The sequence below is a fragment of the Cicer arietinum genome, chromosome 7 (assembly GCF_000331145.2).
Source record: "Cicer arietinum cultivar CDC Frontier isolate Library 1 chromosome 7, Cicar.CDCFrontier_v2.0, whole genome shotgun sequence".
NCBI lineage: Eukaryota > Viridiplantae > Streptophyta > Magnoliopsida > Fabales > Fabaceae > Cicer > Cicer arietinum.
Genome location: NC_021166.2, coordinates 53692784 through 53714079, shown reverse-complemented (window position 1 = coordinate 53714079; position 21296 = coordinate 53692784). Strand labels below are relative to the sequence as shown.

The 21296-nt window shown below is 27.0% G+C and overlaps 3 protein-coding genes across 3 annotated transcripts; all 3 read left to right on the top strand.

The window, feature by feature from the left end:
- The first annotated feature begins 10149 nt into the window (after nucleotides 1-10149).
- Nucleotides 10150-10509, top strand: LOC101491501 (probable E3 ubiquitin-protein ligase RHY1A). Its single transcript, XM_004510682.1, has one exon. The coding sequence runs from the start codon at nucleotides 10150-10152 to the stop codon at nucleotides 10507-10509; it is 360 nt and encodes a 119-aa protein (XP_004510739.1).
- A 633-nt stretch (nucleotides 10510-11142) lies between these two features.
- LOC101507772 (probable glutathione S-transferase) lies at nucleotides 11143-12936 on the top strand. Its single transcript, XM_004510649.4, has 2 exons — nucleotides 11143-11584; nucleotides 12492-12936. Exons 1-2 carry the CDS (start codon nucleotides 11270-11272, stop codon nucleotides 12834-12836), a joined length of 660 nt encoding a protein of 219 aa, XP_004510706.1. The 5' UTR covers nucleotides 11143-11269; the 3' UTR covers nucleotides 12837-12936.
- Nucleotides 12937-16266: 3330 nt separating this feature from the next.
- Nucleotides 16267-20261, top strand: LOC101507463 (BAG family molecular chaperone regulator 6). Its single transcript, XM_004510648.4, has 3 exons — nucleotides 16267-16419; nucleotides 16874-18519; nucleotides 18876-20261. Exons 2-3 carry the CDS (start codon nucleotides 16909-16911, stop codon nucleotides 20124-20126), a joined length of 2862 nt encoding a protein of 953 aa, XP_004510705.1. The 5' UTR covers nucleotides 16267-16419; nucleotides 16874-16908; the 3' UTR covers nucleotides 20127-20261.
- Nucleotides 20262-21296: the final 1035 nt, after the last annotated feature.

Genomic DNA, 21296 nt, shown 5'->3' with positions numbered 1-21296 from the left:
AACCAAGGGTACGTCCAGTCCTCTTGCACACCACAAGAGATTGATCCACTAATTGTCAGAAAATGTACAACTCCCACCATGGGATTCTTGCTACAAACTTCTAACAACACTTCTAAGATAACACACCACTATCTTAGATTAAGTTACTTTTAAGAAAGTATTACTTTCTTTTACAAGTGATACAATATGATTTGAATAAGAATAAGGAGATGTATATTGATAAACAATCCAATAACAATTCAAGTACTTGAGAACCTTTCTGAATGATATGAAAATGATGCAAGTACTTTGTAAAAAATCAGAATTTTGTTCAAAGTTGTTCAAGGTATTGATTCAAGGATTGTGTGTTTTTGATCTGAAGTTATGGGGTATTTATACTCCATAAACATCTCTTCAGATTCGTGGCCATTGATCCAAGAGGTTTGATGAAAAAATACAATGATCTGGAGCTATTCCAGATCTGAAAAATTGTATTGCTTCCAGTTGTATTCGAATACAGGATGTGTGTATTCGAATACACCTCTTTGTAACGTTCAAAAATATTCAAAAATTACACCTTGTATTCGAATACACATGTGTGTAGTCGAATACAGATTAGTGAAAATTTGCCACTGACTTACTTTGTATTCGACTACAGAAGGTTGTAGTCGAATACAGATATAAGGATTTTGGCCACTGACTTGAAGTGTATTCGACTACACATAGTCGTAGTCGAATACAACTTTGAGACTTTTGCTTTTGACTTGCTTTGTATTCGAATACACTTATGTATTTTGTCAAAAATATTAGTTTTAAGACTTTGTTAATGCTATTTTGACTTTTAAAAATACTTTATATGCATATGTAAATATGACTTGTTCTCATGTAATTAAAGTATTGGTTTGTATCTTATACCTTTACATTTTAACATTTGGATTTGAAGCTTTATTAATGAAGATATTTGAACTTCTTTTTGAGGTTGTTGCTTTGACCATAATAGTTGATCTTTGTCTTCATCAAAAACTTGTAGTTTACAAAAGTCAATATTTTTTATAATTTTTTAACTAAAAATGACAACATTTGATACTTTAAATAACGTGACATATGATACGATGGTATAAAATGATTAACACTATTGAAATTGAAATAAAACGCCGTAAAAACTTAAATTTTCATTTCAATTTTTTTTCTTTATATTTTTAATTTAATTAGTGACATATGAAATATCAATGCTTTTAGATGATTCCATATCATAAAATTGTATGTTACGTTATTAAAAATATGTCAAATCGTCATTTTTTATTTCAAAAATTGAAGGGAGGTACCAAATATGTGGCTTTAAAAATAAAGAACTAATTCCGTGAATTGATAATAAAAGAGAGATCAAAACTGCAATTAAACTTAAAAATAAATAAAAAATCAAATACATCTCTCTAAATTAACTTATCGAATTCAAATCAATTGGACATTTGGCGGTAAGAGAGCAATACAGAAGCACCGCCTCAACTTGTTCACGTGGTTAATAATCAATAAATAGTTAATTTAATGTCAAAAGCTAAATTAACCGTACTTTTAGTCATATGAGAATTAATTTAAAGTTTTTACTAAGTTAGTGACCAAATTAACAATGAATTACACTTTTAAATATTAAAATAATAGTTTACCATATAATATGGACAAAGATAATATTAATTAATTATTGGTTTAATTGCCTTCTCCAAATTTATGCCTCAATTTATACTTCTTTTGTTCCTTTTTAATTGTTTTTGTTTTGTTTTGCTTTTCACAGGTATTTTTATCTCATATATTATTATATTATATTTTTTTATAATACACTTAATAATTTATTATTTCATTTCATTTATTTTTCTTTGTAATAATTAACTAGTTATTGATACTCAATAACTAATAATTATTGAACGTTGAATACGACAAGTAAATAGGAACAGTATTTTTTATAAATGCAATAATTAAAACTAAATAGAAAGAATATTTTTTATAAGATGAGGGGAAGATTCACTGAGAAAGAGGAATTAGTCCATGTTTATCAATCTCTCGAAAATACTTTAGGTTTCTTTTTTTCTTCTTTCATTAGAGATACGGTTCATGACATTTTTTAACTTTAAATCACCTCCACCAAGTAGTTTTATTGTTTCATTTAAATAAGTGGCTTTTCATATATATTTTATTTTTTTTGGAGTTTTATTTTTGATTTTGTAGTTTGAATGCAATGTTTAGTTTGTTTGTCATTATGATATGGGGTCGTTTGTTTTCCCATATAAATAGTGTTTAAGGAGAAAACATACTCGTTATGTGGGTACCATACGTTAAATAAGAAGTTTACATAAGTTATCACCAAATTCAGCCTTACATATGATTTATCAATACGTGGTTTATTGATCATGTCAAAGACTCCTATTGTTGATTTAAACGAACATCAATATTTTTTTTTCTTCCAAAGATGAATTAAATTAAAGATTGTGGATTTTGCATTATTCTTGATCATTGTCTATGTGTGGAAGAAATTAGTTTTATTGTTAATATTAAGTTTTTTGTTTGATTATCTTTCATTGATTTTTGAAATCTTTATGTGTGTCATTAGCCTGTTTTTTTTCTTTTTTTAATTAGATTCAATATCAAAATATGAATGAGAAATATCCCAAATCATGATAAATTTGTTTGTACCACTCTTATTTGTATTTAGTATTTGAAGGAAACTTATTGGCATAATTGCTCTCGCGGCCCCTTAACTTAATTTCAAGTAATACTTCAATAATTTATCTTTTCTATTTTTCAATTTAGTCTTTCATTTAATCTTAAGTAATAATTTGATCCTTTATATTTAAAAATGTCAACGATGTTATTATTTATTTACATAAACTTAGAAAATTCATCAAAATTTTCAAACAAAATCCATAAAATTCAATACCAATTTCAAGAAAATTCATATATTCATCAAATACATAACTCAAATATTCAAATAAACTTATATTTTCATCTCCAACGACATCAAATTCATCAAATAAAGAATGAAAATATGAGTTTGTTTAAAGATTTGAGTTATCAATTTGATGAAATTTGCATTATATTGAAGATGATAATTAATTTTATATGTATTGTTTGAAAATTTTGATGAATTTTTGTAAAAAAAATGATAACATTAAGGGATTTTGATATGTTAATAAAAAAAATGATAATTTTATAGGTATTGTAAAAAAATTTTGATGAATTTTTGAAGTATTAAATAAAAGACTAAATTGAAAAAAAAAATAAAGGACTGAAGTGTTGCCTGAAATTAAATTAAGGAATTTTTTATGACATAAAGGGATTTTTTTTTCAAAAAAATATCTTTGATTAATTATTATAATTATAAAAAACATTTTACATTTTGATAACTATTATAAAAAAAATTAACTACTTCTAACTTATTGAATATTATTATTTTCACTACACCATTCATGTAATTTAATTTTTTTAATATTTATAGTTAAAATTTTGATATTAAAAATAAAAAGTTTAATAAATTTAATTTAATTTAACTTATATTTAATTACATTTAACTATATTTTTTAATATTTACCAAAATAGTGTTTTTTTGCTTATGATAATAATCAAATACAGTAATAATATTACTAATTTAAAGTATTTTGTCAAAGAAACATATGGATTCAATTTACAATATATATTTCTATGAAAAAGAATTAACGGATCATTTTTTTATAATATAAAATATTATAAATAGATTTATTTAACTAAATTGAAAAATAATTTTAAAAATTTTAATTTTTTGATGGAATGTTTTTAAAAAGTTGAAATACTACAAATAAAACAAATAATAATTTTTGTCTGGACATCACAACTCAAACTTACTAAACAAATTAGTTTTTGATAATTAATTTTAACAGGTGGCAGACCTCAAAAACTGAGATCTCTATATATTTTTATAAATAATAATGATAAATTATTTAAATAATAGTGATAAGTTACTAAAATATTTTTAAATTTTTTAGTTTGTAGAAACTCATCTTATTTAAGATCTCTTTTCTTCTCTTTCAATCTCCTTCTTACCTCTAACCGACTCGTCTTTGTCTTCACGCGACACGCTTATCTCTTCCTCTCAATCCTCTTTTCTGCGGCCTCCATGTGACAATCGATTTTTCTCTGCGGCCTCCATGTGACAGTTAATTTTTCACTCCGACTCTCTCTTCTCGCATCTTTATTATTCACTCAATTTAAAGATCTTTTATCTTCTTATTAACAAATCATAAAATTTATATATATTTTAAGAAATGAAACCAATAATTATTTTTAGAAAATAAACCGTTCTTCATTATTCACTCCATCTCATAAAAAGAGTTGTATTTAAATTGTTTAATTCTTAAAAAAATGATTAATTGAGTTGTTAAATGAAGCTTAATTAATAAAGGTATATTAATGAAGAAGAAAAAATTGCATTGATATTTTTGGACGACAACTATTTCAAGTAAAAAAGTACTGGGACAAATTACATACGGTCGAGGAAATTTTGCATATTCATAAGCATTTAGCACAAACTTGGACACGTACATTTAAAAAAATATAAAAATAAATAAATGATAGGTATTTTTGTGTTTGTGAATGTGCTCAAATAACGTGTGCAAATAATTGTCTTTTCCTACAGAGTCTATTAAATTGAATTCCTTTTCAACGAGTTCCAAAGAAAGAAAAGTCACATCTTCTAGAAGTCTTGGTTGTCTTTAATTTACAATGGCAGAGGAGTTGATATTGTTTGGTATGAGAGCAAGGATAGCATTGGCTGAAAAAGAGATAAATTATGAGTATAAAGAAGAAGATCTTATGAACAAGAGTCAAATGCTTTTGCAAATGAACCCAATTCACAAAAAGATCCCTATTCTTATCCATAAGGGAAAATAAATTTGTGAGTCAATTAATTATTATTGTTGAGTATATTGATGAGGTTTGGAAGGATAGAGTTCCATTATTACCCTCAGATCCTTATCAAAAAGCTCAAGCCAGGTTTTGGTACTTTTTTTATTCTCTCTATTTTCTCTTTTCTATAGTAAGAAACCAAACTAGTGATAATTTTTTGAAATCTAGTTCAAAACTAACTAAATTAAACAAACATTAGGACTAAAGCATTAGTGCATTCCCAACAAACACCTCAATTTACACGAAAATATAATTACATCCCTAAATGATAAAATAATTTCTGATATCAACGGCAAGCCAAATTACCATATAGAATGCATATGCACGATTTGATGCAAACTTCTAGCCCCAGTGATCAATTTGGATGCTGGCCATTACACTATCCTAACATTTTCTAATCTTAACAACATCAATCAATTATATACTATACTTTTGAAGCCATTCAAACATTGTGATAAAAGTATCTTACTCAATAGGTACTTCAAGGGCATTGAAAGCTAACTTTGTCTGTCACAAAAAACAAAAGAAACTCAATTATACAAAATAAAAAGTGTGAGAATACACACTTGAACCTAGACTACATGGTCTCTAAAAGGAAGGCAGAATCAACACTTAGCAGAAAGTAACTTTACTTAAGTTGTCAGTTTAGATGCAACTAGAACTACCAAAAAGATGTCATGCAATTTCTCCATTCACAATTGGCACCAATTTTCTCTGCTACCTTCCTTTATTTTCAATTTGATGAGTTAAGAAGATCAGAAGTTAAAGAAACCACATAACCAAGTACAGTATATTGTCAATTTATGAAAGTGTAATCAAGTGAGTTTATAAGCCATAAAACACTATCATACTCACATGCAGAAGAAATGAGTGGAGCATAGCATACAAAGAGGTCTTAGAAACATTACCTGATGTATACGAGTTCCATGGATATAAGAGTGTCTGGAGATTTCATCCTAAGCTGATTTAGTAGAAACGCAATGATCCAAAGAATAGTGGTTTAGGGGAAAGTACTACCCTGTCCTAGTGACATGTGTTATGCATACACAATATATCAAATATTAACCTGCATTCACATATTGGTGTTTCATACTTGTTACGTTCATTCACATGATACAAGTTGCAAATTAAACCTCTACAAGGTAGTCAATATCGAGCTCGTACAAAAAATTGGGAAAATAAAATAAAAATCGTAAATTGCATTATATGCGCATATAAATCTATGAGTTTAATGGTGATGTTATGCTGGTGAAAAATAATTTTACACACACATTCAATATTCAATGAAAATTTATCGCATTATAACATTATTTTATAAGTATCTTCAAAATACTCAATTTTTATTAGATGTTAATGTAAAACTATTTTATACTGATAATATGATTTTTTTTTCTTCTTTAAATTCATTTACAAGAAATATAAGAATAGTATAAATAAAAGGGAAAATTATTAAATCAAAATTATCACATAATTAAACTTAAAGTCACTATCCTTAAAAAGATCATAAAAAACTCATAAGTCATAAATTAATATAATGGCGAGCGTACAAACTTCTTGAAATTTCTAAATATCATTTTGTAGAGTCACAAAACTTCATGTGTACAAATTTATAAATCCATTATGTATGTTGAAAGCAAAACCAACAAACTGAGTCGAGTTATTTATTTATTTTTTTTTAATGTACAAACCTTCAACTGAGGCTAAAAGAGGGAATGCAAAATCGATGTAGAAGTAAAAGAATAGAATTGACGATATAAACATCTATTACAACAATTCAGTAGGTAGAATACATATGAATTTCATAGATTTAAAGAATAACATTAGAAATAGGGTTCCGTTCAACATAGAAATGAGGGATGACAAAGAGAACTAATCAAGGTCGGATGGACAAAAGTCAATTTTAAATTAGAACTATTTGAAAACTGAATCAATCTGATTTTCAGTTTAAAAAAACTGAACCGAACCGAAGATGAATATATGATTAAGTTGTGTTTTGTGGACGGAGACATAAAATGCAAATTAGTCCATAAAATGGTAATTATGGATCAAATTATGCTTTGTTTGGCAATACCAAAAAACGACTTATAGCTTATAAACTTAATTTGAGAATAATCGTTTATTAGTTTTTAAATTTTTTTGATAAACTAATTCAAATAAATAAATTATGATCTTATACATATAGTTTATTATTTTTTCTTACTATTTTATCTTTATTATTGTATATATTTTGTTTATCTATTTATTATTTTCTAGAATAAATAATTTTAAAAATTAAAATAATAAAAAATATAATTTAAAATCATATTAATAAATAATAATTTAAAGTAAATAATTTAAAATAATTTGATTATTTATATTACAATAATTAATATTTAAAGTAAATAATTTATTTAATTTAAAATAAATAAAAAATAATTTCTTAAAATAACTAATTTAAAAATATTTTAAACATTAACTAATAAAATTTATTTTTGATTAAGAATATCGTTTTATGTCATCTTATATTTTAAACTAATTGAACCATTAATTTTCTCAAATACTTTAATTAACTTATAAGCTATAAGCTAATTTTACGAATTGATAAGTACATCTCTGACAATGTAAAATATCAATTAAAATAATCTATATGTAAAATTTTGTCGTTGTATATTTTGAGTTGACATTATAATTAACTATGTGATTTATTCACGTTGATTATACATCTATGTCATTTTCTCAAAGACGAATTAATCGAAGAAATTTAATCATCTAAAAAAAAAATTGTGAGTAATTTTAATTGTGCATTGACTAAGTATGAGCAAATTAATGAATGAAAGATTTAAAATTTTTCAAAAAATTAATGTGCATTGTGATGACATTTATATGAGATCAATGTGAAAGTTTCAAATATTCAATTAACATGTTAGATTATAATCTCTAACAAAATATTTAAATATGAACCTTATTTATTACTATTTTACTATTTCAGAAATGTATTTATTAATTTATAAAATTTAACAAATAATTTGACATAAGAATAATTAATTTGACAATTTTTTTTGTAGGCTAAATACCACATGTGGTCCCTTAACTTAATTTTAGTTAACATTTTAGTCATTTATCTTTTTTTCTTCCCGATTTAGACTTTTATTTTAATTTTTAGTGAGAATTTGATCTTTTATGTTTTAAAATGTCAACAATGTTATCCTTATTTTTTTGCAAAAATTCATCTAAAATTTCAAACAAAACTCATAAAATTAATCATCATTCTCAATATAATGCAAATTTCATCAAATTCATAACTTAAATCTTTAAATAAACTCATTTTCATCTCTAACAACATCAAATAAAGAATGAAAATATTAGTTTATTTGAAGATTTGAGTTACGAATTTGATGAAATTTGTATTATATTGAAGAATATAATTAAGTTTATGGGTTTTGCTTGAAAAATTTGATGAATTTTTGTAAATAAAAGGATAACATTGTTGATATTTTAAAACATAAGAGATCGAATTGTCACTCAAAATTAAAACAGATGACAAGATCAGAATAAATAAATAAATAAAAAACTAAAATATTAATTGAAAATAAATTAAGGAACTACATATAGTATTTAGTCTATCTAATAATAAGGACATAAATAATATTAATTAATTGTTGGTTTAATTGACCAATCCAAATTTATATATATCTCAATCTACACTTTTTTTGTTATTTTTTCTTTTATTTAATTTTTTTTTATCATGTATCAACGAATAAATTTTGTTACTTGATACTGTTATTTATATTTTTCTTATAATATACTTAATTATTTATCATCTCGTTTTATCTATTTTGCTTTACAAATAAATAACTAGTCTTATTGATACTCAATAATTAATAATATATTGAATTTTGAAAACAATAAGTTAATAGAAACAATTTTTTATAAATGTGATAAATAAATAAAATAGAAGAAATAATTTTTATTTATATTTTATTACAAACATTTAAGAGGAGGAAAATATTTATTGAGAAGGAGTAATTAGCCTAAAAGAAAAGGAGTATTTAGCCTGTATATATATTAATGTAGATTACAAATAAATGACCGTACTAATGAGTGTTTTAAAAGAACTGATTAAACAATAAAAACAGAAAACAAGAAGACAAGATTTGAGTGAAAATTTCACTTTTTTTAAATGATTACACAGCTTCCAATATTTTTCTACATTTATATTGTGAGGGCAAATATTAGCCTTTCTTATAAATAAATAATGAATTCTATGACCATGCTATTCTAATAGGAAAAAAAAATTCAAAAAATATCTTTGACCAAATTAGATATTCTAATTAATTGGACCGTAACACAGCCCGACAAATTAAATTCAGTAACGGTAATAAAAAAGGTTTTACAGAAATTATAAACAATTTAATTTTACAGTAATTAATATACACCCTTTTTTAATTATTATTATCATTATTTACTACAAAAAAATGCTATTATTATATAATAATATTACTAATTTAAAATATAGAGTTTTATCAACAACAAAAAAATGAATTTAATTTACAATATACACTTCTATAAAAAAAAAAAAAGTATTCAGACATCACCTTTTTTATAATATGAGATATTATAAATAAATTTATTTAATTAAATTACACAATGATTTTAAAAATCCGCTTTTGGCGGAATATATTTATTAAAAAGTCCTTGAGATACAATTCATAACAATGAACACATAAATAATAACCATCAACAATTAAGTGTTGGTAAGTTTTTTTTTTTTTGAAAGCCACCTCAATCTACATTGTTATTGGTGTAATTATTACTGAAGAGTAATTAGCGATATTGTGATCGTTGACTTAAATAAATAAGATTTTTTTTTTTTGGCGAAGGAACAAATCAAATCAGATGATTTTATTGATTGGAGTTGGAACGATTTTATAGAGATATAACGGTAATAAAAAAAGATTTTGGTTCAGTATATAATTAGTTGTCTTATGTTATAATTCTATAAATAAATAACACAGCATTAGCACATCAAGTGCATTCTCTTTTACTCTTATCTTTCTCTCACTAATATTCAATCTACTAAAATCAATCTCTCTCTCTCTAATAGCAAGAATTGGAAGGATGAATAACCCACACCAATGGTCAATTGTTGATGATGTTATTGTCTTTAATAACATGTTCATCATGTGTCACAACCAGAACATCGAGAACAATAGAAGAAGAACAAGAAGAATGAACAATGTTCATCAACAGGTTCAATGGTCAATGGTCGACGATGTTATTCTCTTTGATCACTATGTTAATGATGTTGTTCATTTGGGTCCACGCAACAACAACAATATAGAGAACAATGGTACAAATTTTGTGGTGCATCATGGTGCTACAAATTTTGAAGTAAATGGTGTGAGTGATCAAGATTCTATTGAATGTGTAGCAATTGATGAAACAAGAACAGAGTCTTCTTCAAAATTAGAGTCAGAATCTATGTGCTGTATTTGTCTTGGAGACTTATCAAATGGTTCAAAAATGACTCAACCTTGTTCTCATGTATTTCACCAACATTGTATTAATAAGTGGTTCAACATTAGCAAGACATGTCCTCTATGTCGCAGAGCCATTAATTAGTTTTGAATTTTTTTTTTAATTAGTTAGTTATGTAATTTTTACATGTATTGATCGATTTCTCTATATGTGAAAAAATATTGGGTATTGATATTTTCATTGTATCAATGATTACTTTTTTTATGCACACATATATGATATATGTATGTCTTTTTTTGGTACATGACTTTTTTTATCTTTATCGATGTGCAATGTTGTCATACGTGGCTCAATTATTCGAACGGTTAGGACAAGTAACTAGTTTTCGTCACTTTCTTGCTCTAACTACTTGCCAACTGTCTCATTCCAAACATATTCCACCGTAAAAAAATAATAATAACACTCCATTAAACATAAAATAAAAGAAAAATTGATATATTTATAAAAAAAATTATATCAACTACATTAATTTTTTTAAGAGAAAGTTTTCTTATATTTTTATAATTATTTTAACATAAAATATTTTTTTAGAAAAAACGAAAACAACTAAAGGACATAACATTAACAAAACAAAAATAAAAGAATGAAAAAATGTTTAAAAGATTCTCATATCATACACGTTTTCTACATCTTGTAAGAAAGTTATATACAAAATTATTTATAATTAAATAATTGTAATAATGCATAAAAGATGCTAAACTTTTCAAATAATTGAAACTATTACATAAAGGATACTCAATTGAATTCCTTTTCAACAAGTTTTCCCAAAAAAGAAAAGACAACACTCTCTAAAAGTGTTGCTTCTTTAAAATTCTCTCAGCTCTATTGTTGTCTTGAATTGACAATGGCAGAGGAGTTGATATTGTTGGATGAATGGCTTAGTATGTTTGGTATGAGAGCAAGGATAGCATTGGCTGAAAAAGAGATAAATTATGAGTATAAAGAAGAAGATCTTATGAACAAGAGTCAAATGCTTTTGCAAATGAATCCAATTCATAAGAAGATCCCTGTTCTTATCCATAAGGGAAAACCAATTTGTGAGTCAATTATTATTGTTGAGTATATTGATGAGGTTTGGAAGGATAGAGTTCCATTATTACCCTCAGATCCTTATCAAAAAGCTCAAGCCAGATTTTGGGCTGATTTTGTCAACAAGAAGGTAAATTTTGTTTGGTCACAATATTTATTACAAAAAATTTAAATATATAGTTTTTTCCTTGTTACTTTTGATTCAAAGTTTTCATTTTTCTGGTATTGTTTTTAGTTTTGAATTGATTAATATTTATTAATGAATTAAACATGATAATTGGTACTTTTTATTTTTATTTTTATTGTTTTCTCTATTTTCTCCTTTTTTATTGTCAGAAACTAAATCAGTGATTGGGCGAATCCGATTATCTAATAAAAAAATCCAATTAATTTGATTTTTTCATGTCTGATTCCAAACTAACTAAATTAAACCAATTAAATCATATATTTCTTTTGATGCATATATATCGCTTTTAAGTCATTCAAAATCAATAATCCAACACTAATAAAAGTGTTATCTTAAAAAAATAAATGTATATATATATTTTTTTTATGAGAACATATTATTTTAAAATTATAGTTTTTAAAAAAGGTTAATTCTTTTAAAGAAGTTTTAAAACTTTAAAATATTCAACAACATCAATCTGTTTTTCATCACTTTAGTTTGCTTTGAATTTTATTATAATGTGCAAATTATCTATCTTAGGTGAATTTTACATTATTATGTCTATAAAATATAATAATAGTTTAGAAGTTGTATATATAAAAAGAATAATTAAAATTGTATTAAAAATTATAAATAATATTAATTTTAAAACAAATTTTATTTATTAAAGTGATATTTATTTGAAGACATAGAGAGTAATTTTTTATTGATTCGATTTTTTTTTTCTTTCAAAAACCATAGCAAACCAAACCCATGTGATACCCATTATTTAATTAAACATAACGTGCATTAAGCAATAATTGTATCTATGAATAGGAAACTAGTATACCACACTCTATTCATTAATATTTCCATGTTGTAAAAAATGCAGGTTGGTGATGTTGGGGGAAGGATATGGTCTAAAAAAAGAGATGAGATTGAAGGAGCAAAGAATGAGTTAATTGAGGGATTAAAGGAATTGGAGAATGTGCTTGGAGACAAGCCTTATTTTGGGGGTGACACATTTGGGTTTGTTGACATTGCTTTGATCCCTTTCTATAATTGGTTTTATACTTATGAGAAATTAGGCAATTTCAAAGTGGAGGCAGAGTGTGCTAAATTGATTGTTTGGGCAAAAAGATGCATTCATAGAGAGAGTGTTTCCAAATCAGTTGCTGATGAAAAAGATATTTATGAGTGGGTTGTTAATTATAGGAAGAAACTTGAGTTAGACTAAGAAGCCACTTGGGTGTGACAAAAAATTTATTTTATGAAATTAAACTTTGGACTTGTTGTGTTCTTGTTACAATTTGTTATTTCTACTAGTGTTTTGGATATTTGCAGCTTGTGTGTATGAGAATTGAAATTAGCATTTTTGGTTAAAAAATAAACTACAATTTTGTTGCGGAAACGAGATTTCTTGATTGGCGTAAGTAACTGTCAAATATAGTTCTATAAATTTCTAAGTGGAGTATCACATTTTTTTACTAAAAATAATTTTTTTTGTCTTTTTAAATTGATGAATATATTAATACAATACAAATTAAAATTGACTAAAATAAATAACGATAAATTTATAAATAAATTTAAAATATTTAAGTTAATAGTAAAAAACGACAACATAACACAAAACAATAACATTTTTATAAATATAAAAAAATTCGAATGTCTAAAATAACCGTAACACCTTTAGATATCTAAGAGTGTAACGTTGACGACTATTGATAAAAATTTATAATACATAAAAATTATTTTATTAATTTGAATCAAATGAACACCGTAATAAAATAGAAAAACCAAAAAACATCACATCAGAGACTATAAAACAATATCGCACTCCGACAACAAAATTATTTAAAAAAACAAAACAAAAATTAAATCTGTATGAATAATTTATTTAAATAAAATAAAAAATTAAAACAATTTAGAAGAATGATTTTAAATTAAAAAATATTTTTAAATTGTCTTAGCTGATTGTGGAGTATCACATTTTTTTTTTGTGTGCATGATAACTTATAAAAATAATTTTTGCCTTATACGAAAGACATATAATTGAGTCACTATATCCTTTACATATATATATATATTTTCACTTTTGGTTCTTTTATATTTTGTAAAAGATCCTTAAAAATAAAACCTAAAAAATTTTTTTTTTTTCTTTCACATTTAGATTCATTTTAAAAACAAAATACGTTATATGTACCAAAAACGCTGACTTAGTAGTGACATATATAACTTTTATTAATAATTTTATTTTTTAAATTTTTTTTATTAAAAATTGAAAATCTTAAATTAAAATTCAAAAGTTTTTTTAAGTTTATAGATAATTATTCATCATCGTTATCTTAATCATCTTCAAACTCGTTAATAATTAAGAGAAAATGTCTTTATTTTTAAAGAGACACTGGTCCTAAGAGGGGGTAGTATTTGTATAAAAGTTGTTGCAAATGATTTACACCCTCAATTTTTAGGATGATATTTTGTTGTTGATGAATATATATTTTTTATCATACCATTGAATTTAATCATATGCTTCCTCCATTTCAAATTGTTAATTACTTTTGTGATTCTATACAAATTAAAAAATATAATTAATATTGTATGAAAAAAAAGAAATTATAATTTATTTAACAAAAATATATTTCATTGATTATATGGAAAATACAAATTAATAGAATTAAAAAAAATAATAAATAATAAAAGGATAATATAAAAAAATAATTATCATATATTAGTATTATAAAATGATATATAATTTAAAATAAATATATTTTATTAAAATAATATATAATTTGATACAAAGGAAATATTCAATTAATATTATATGTATAATTTAATAGGCTTAATTGCAGTTTTGATCTCCTTATTTTAGCTGAATTACGAAAGTAGTCCCCCTATTTTATTTCTCTCCAGTTTTGGTCCACAAACAGAATTTTGATCCAAAATTTGATGAAATTTCATTTTTTAAAGCCGTATTACACCATTTATAATCATAGATTTTAGGTACAATTGTTGCACATGAGATCTTGAGGCATGTTGATAAGGATCTCAAGAGCATGAAGATGATTCATATTTTAATAAATTAGGATAAACTTTATATATTTTATTTTGGTTTGTATTAATTCTTAGTTTGCTTTGATTCGGAATTGTAATAGTTTTATTATTGATTTAGTTTTTGTTATGTGTAAGTGAAGATACTTTTCTTACTTACATTAAGTTTATTTTAGAAAAAAATAAAAAAAAAGATGTAAGACAAATATGGGCCTAGAGAATGATGTCACTTATGACCCATTTTGGTTTACAGATAGACTTAGTATAAATAAGCATTTGTAACCTCATGGAGGGGCAGATTTTGATTATTATTTTTGTGAGGCTTTGCTCTCTAGAGTTCTTGAAAGAATTCATCTTGAACTTATCAAGGCTGTTAATCCTTGTGGCGTTCTTTTTGGCTTATCAATCCCTAGATTGTGGCGCCATTTTGTTCTTTGTTTCGTTGCTGAATAATAATATTGAGTTTCCTTTACATCAAACCCTAATACTCCAATTCTTCCAATTTTCGTGATCAGTAACCTGTGTTCATATCTCGAGTTCTATATATTGTTTTTCGGTGTTTCAAAAGCCTAACTTGCGTTTCAGAACGTCAACTTTCACCTCGTTTTGGAATCGGCCGAATCGGAGTTTCACAGCACCGTTTATCACGTTCTCCAGCCATACGCGATTTTCACTCAAATTTGTAAGTTTCCGACCTAGAACGATCCTTAAAGTGAACTATGACTAACAAGATCATATCACATGTTGTGACTTAAATAAATACAAAAAATATATATATAAAATTTTATCAAGTTTTAAACTAAAATTATGTTTGGGGACCAAAACTGGGGGAAACAAAATGAAAATACTACTTTTCACGATCCAGCTAAAATAAGGGGACTAAAACTGTAATTAAACCAATTTAATATATTAATGTACAAACATTAACATTTGTTAATAAAAAAAGTTACACATTAAATTTTAATTTAATATTTTTCACTTTACTTTTAGTTATTACAAAGAGAAAAAGTCTCACACTGTTAGTATAAATTAATTTTAATTTTAATTTAATTTAATTTAAATTAAATAATAAAGAATTCAAATTAAAAAATGATTATAATATTAATAATTAACTATAATAATTTAATAAATATATTTTAAATAGAAGCTGTTCGAGAATAAAAATTAAAATCTTCAGCTAATTAAAAGGTTTCAAAAAAACTTTACTTATAAAAAATTCTATTTTATTAATGTTTAAAATTGAAGCATATAAATTATTTTTAAATTCAATATTATCTTAATAATATTAAATTAATTAAAAATAAAATAATATATTGTATAATAATTATATTATTTATTTTAATTTAATGATGATTAAACTAATATTTAAAAAAATCACATTAAATTTTATATTGAAATTCATTTTAAAGCTACCTATATGTTCACATGTAAAATAGACGAACATTAAGAGATTACAATATATGCAGCTTTGGCTTTAACACGTGGGTGAATATGTGGGCCATACATTACTTTATTACGAAAAATCTAGAGAGAATTGGCAGGACTAGATAACGCACGAAGTTTCACCACAATCAAAAGACGACGCGCGAAGCATCTCGAAGACAATATTTTTGTGTCACACCTTTCTTTCTATAATTACTCATTAACTTCCCATATATATAAACAACATGTCCACTTCCACATTTCATTCCATAAAGTTTTAACACAAATCTCTATACGCCTACAAACTACACTTTCATTCTATCTTTCCTTCACTTACTTTTCTTAATGTAAGTCATTCTTTTCTTTCTTTGGACTCATTTCGATAGTAACTAAATATCTCTTTATTTGTCACGTTCAATTTGGATTATAACCATCACTTGTTTCTACAATTAATTTACCTTTTTTTATTGTTTTGTGTTCATAATATTGTTCAAGTGAAGACACTTCCTTACATCATTGAATGGTAGATTCCCTTTTCATATAATTCAGAGTTGTTGAGATCATATAATTTACTTTTACAAATAGAATTTAGGAAAAATTGCAAAAATATGTTAGATTCCCTTGTTGATATGAATATATTTTCTGAGACCTAGGAATGTGTTGGAGTTTGTTGCAATGATATTTGTGCTCTGTCTAGTCCTTTGTTCAAAATCATTTTCCTAATTCTTTTCACCTTAATGCTATTGTTAAAATTTGATATCAATCTTGTTCTTAATTAATGTTGGTTTTCTGGTTATGCAGATTTCGTGGTATAACAACTTTCCAAGTTACCAAACATGATTCCTACATACAGAAACGTTGAGTCATATCCATTTTACAGAAACCACATACCATTCCATCATCCTCACATGGAACCTGTTCCCCCTCAAATGATAATTGATCCATCCAAATCACCCTTCCCTTATGAACAACCTTGGCCTTATCCTAGCAATTATGGCCACACTATCCCACCACATTTCTGCTATGGTCATCACAACTTTCCTAGTTACATACCTTCTTATCCTCATGTTCCTTCTCCATCACCAATGTATTGTTTTGGAGGCTTTCCTTCATTTGGTGAATCAAACTTTACTCCTTATTCTCCACAATCACATTATACTACCATGGACCTTCCAAGATATGAATATGATAAATATATGCCAAAGGATCATCATTGTTGTGGTTGTCCTAATCCTGTTTCAAACCAAAGAAAGGAAGATGAACCTGATGTTGTTGGTAAGAAAGAGAATGATGGTATGGTTCCAATTCAGTTAAGGAATTTTCCTTACCCTTTGGTTTGGATTCCACCAGAATATTACGGTAACAAGCAACCGAAAAATCACACTAAAGCTGAGTTTAGTGAGCAAGATAAAATGTCACATGATAAAAAGGCTAATGGTTCTGAGAATGGATTGTTGCCCTTTGATGTAAAGGGTGCACGGAACATGTTTGGCGATGAAGATGGAAAAAGATGCCAGAAGAAGGAAACTGATAACAATGTAAAGGAGTTTGAAAATGGAAGAATGGAACAGAAACATGAGAGTGAACAAAAGAGATCAGAATTTCCATTCCCTTTCATTTGGTTGCCTTACTACAATAATGTTCCGGTGAAGTCTTGTGTCGATGATGGTGTTACAGAAAGGACTAGATCAAACAATGTTGGATCCGGGGAGACAGGCGATTCAGAGAAAGCGAGTAACCAAAGAAGCATTCTTGTGAAGCAAGTCAATGACTCGAAGCGAAGTGAAAAGAGCGAAATGAATGTTGATGAAGAAAATTTGACAAGAAAAGACTCTACCTCCATGAACAAAAGAGGATCCGTGTCTCCGCCTAAGGGATCTAAGTTACCTCCTGTTTGTCTAAGAGTTGAACCATTACCAAGGAAAAAATACAGCAATGGAAGTTCAAGATCTCCAAGTCCACCGGCTTCAAAAGAACACTCCAAAGCAACAGCTGGTGAAACAAACAAGAATCCTTCAAAGGCTAGTGAGGAAGTTAAACCAAAGGTGAAAACTATTCAAGTATCTCAGAACAAGACTAATGAAAACAAGGGTGCTGGTGAATGTAACAAAGAGAAAGAGGCAGAAAATATGACAGGAGAGGCTGCTGAACATTCTATGAAGGATACAAACACAAGAACAAATGAAGAAGGTAAAAGAGAAAGAAGTGTTTTGTCGAACGTAGATGCTGCTGCTTTGATACAAGCTGCTTATCGCGGTTATTTAGTAAGAAAATGGGAGCCCCTGAAGAAATTGAGGCAGATAGCTGAAGTTAGTAAGGAGGTGACTTATGTTAGAGGCCAGATTCAAGCTGTTGAAGATTCTTATGATCTTCATAATGATAACAAGCAAAAAGTTGCTATTGGAGAGACCATAATGAGACTCCTGCTAAAGCTGGATACTATACAGGTATGTTATAGCCAATTCTTTTTACTCAAGATGGCATAAAATACAACAATACGTTATTTTTAGGCAAATGTTAGTAAGTTAGTGACTATGTTAGTTTTCAGGATTTCAACTACACATGATATCTTGACAGTAAGAAATACTAATGAAACATGTTCTAGTTGCAGTTCTATAAAAGCACATAAACTTTCCTCCTTATTATTTATTAGCTAACTTTTATGAAGATAATTTTCACAACTCTTCATGCTTGTAGGCACATATAAGTGTGAATGTGGTTTGTCTGAGCTATTTAATATAGTTTTTCTTCTTTCTTTAGTGTTATACTAAATATTATTCAATATATGTGTATATATTTTCAGGGTTTGCATCCAAGTTTGAGAGAAATCAGAAAGTCTCTGGCAAGAGAGCTTGTAACTTTGCAGGAAAGGCTCGATTCTATAACAGCCAAGAATCCTCAGCAGCAGCCGCAGGAGTACAATGCTACGGAAACTGTTGAAGTCTCTCCATTAAATGTTCAGAATGCAGAACATATCCAAGAGCAACAAGATGAGAAAGTGGCAATACCAAAAGATTCATCTGAAGACATTAGCGACGGAAGAATTCCCGAAGTTCAGTTTTGCATGAAGAAGGATCAAAACAATGTATGTTACATTGATTGTGCAAGTGAGGATATCAGTTCTGTGGTTGGGGTTGATGCAACGGTTGACGATGTTTCTGCTATGGATTCAATGAAGGAGCTGCCAGTTGGTGTGCTCGATGAAGACGGTGATTCTGCTATGGATGCAATGAAGGAACTGCCAGTTGGTGTGCTCGATGAAGACGATGATTCTGCTATGGATGCAATGAAGGAGCTGCCAGTTGGTGTGCTCGATGAAGACGCCGATACATCTGAATTCAGAAAAGATGAAGAAACTAACATCTCTAAAATTGAAGTACAAGCCGACAATGAGGGGTTCATTGAAGAACTCCCAGTAGGACTTTTAGATGAGGATGCCGAAAAGTCAGAATGTAATGCAAAGGACAGAACAAATTTTTCCATAGCTAACACTGCAGAAGATACTGAAATAGAGCAGCCACTGGTTGAAGAAGAAAAAGAGGTGCAGTGTAGCGAGGAATCGAATGGTTGGGTAAAGATTGAGTTCCAGAAAGAAGATGAACTCAAAGTGAATGCACCAATGGACATAGAGGAACTGAAAAGTCTTGATCATGTGAATGAAGCATATTTGGAAGAAAATGATGTAGCTAACATCCTGTTAGAACCAAATGAAAAGGAAGCAGATGGAAAACTTGCACAGCAAGAAACACAAGTTCATGTTCAAGACATTGTTGTTGGAGAGAATACAAGTGGCGATGATAAAGACACAAATTTTTTGCCCAAGGAAGAGTTGAATGGTGACATGAAATTATTGGAAGAGAATGAGAAGTTAAGGAAGTTGATGAAGGAGTTACTTGAAGCTGGGAATGAACAGTTAAGTGTAATAACAAACTTGACTGGCAGAGTGAAAGATTTGGAGAAGAAATTAGCCAAAACTATGAGGAGCAAGAAAGTGAGGACAAAGAGACATAGATCAGTAACTCCCAAAATGTCTTGTTCAAACTGTTCTGAATAATTTTAAGTCATTAGAGGTGATTCTCAACATTGTAAGTTTTGTATGTAACTGTGAGACGTATTGTTGTATTGATGATATGTATAATGTAATGTTTGTGATATGAAGATATATACATTAGCTGCTTTTTTTTTTTTTTTTTTTAAATGTTGTTAAGACATATTTAATTAGCAGCATGTGCCTGGGAAAGTTGTATTACTTTCATCACTTAGCAGCATGGTTTTTGCTAGTGTGTGTTAAATATATTTGTTAAAAACAATAATGAGATATGCCATAAGAATTAATTAACAAAACAAAAAACTGATAATTGCAAAAAACAAAATTGAAATCGAGAAGGTTTTTTGTTTCTACTGAAAACAGATAAAGTTCTTACAGAAAACAAATAACGTTGCTGAAAATACAATTGAGATTTCTTTCTGCAGTTTAAAGAAATCAATTTTTGAAATCAAAGTAAAACTAAAATAAATAAAGATAAGAGAAGAATAATACCTAGATTTACGTGTTTAGTCTCAACTAATGAGACCTACGTCACGAGCAAGCAACTAAGATAATTCACTATTGAGATTTGAATTTACATGATTAAAGTCACTTCAAGATCATTCTCCTAGTGTTTATTACTCTTGAGACTCAGCAATACAAGTCTTCACTTCACAATCTTTGTTTTTTCCCTTAATCTCTTTTATTTGAATTGCTATGAATCTAATTGCATAGACCTCTATCAAAATCAATATTCATCAATTACAACTATTACCGTGCATTTATAGTTATAGTATTTAAAGGCACATTAACTTAACTAACTATAATTATCTTTGTTATAACTAGATTGACCATATTCAGTTATAACTAACACTTAACCATAACTAACACTAGTTATTTGATTTGAGGCATATATTCACAATTCTCCACCTTGACTCAATATCCGAATAATTCAATCATTGTTCTTGCTATCGTTGCCTCATATTTACTCTTTGTCGAAGCCAACTATGACCAACCAATGCTTGAATTTAGTTTGTGAAAGTGATTTGGTGAAGATATCAACAAGATTGTCCTTAGTTGCAATCTTCTCCACTGAAACCTGCTTTGAATCAATCACATCTCTTATGAAGTGAAACTTAACATCAATGTGTTTAGACTTATTATGGTACACTTGGTGCTTGGATAAATGTATAGCAC

Coding starts and splice junctions, on each gene's coding strand:
- LOC101507772 (XM_004510649.4), top strand. CDS start 11,270: ATGGCAGAGGAGTTGATATTGTTGGATGAATGGCTTAGTATGTTTGGT. Junction 11,585..12,491: donor CTGATTTTGTCAACAAGAAG/GTAAATTTTGTT, acceptor TAAAAAATGCAG/GTTGGTGATGTTGGGGGAAG.
- LOC101491501 (XM_004510682.1), top strand. CDS start 10,150: ATGGTCGACGATGTTATTCTCTTTGATCACTATGTTAATGATGTTGTT.
- LOC101507463 (XM_004510648.4), top strand. CDS start 16,909: ATGATTCCTACATACAGAAACGTTGAGTCATATCCATTTTACAGAAAC. Junction 18,520..18,875: donor TAAAGCTGGATACTATACAG/GTATGTTATAGC, acceptor ATATATTTTCAG/GGTTTGCATCCAAGTTTGAG.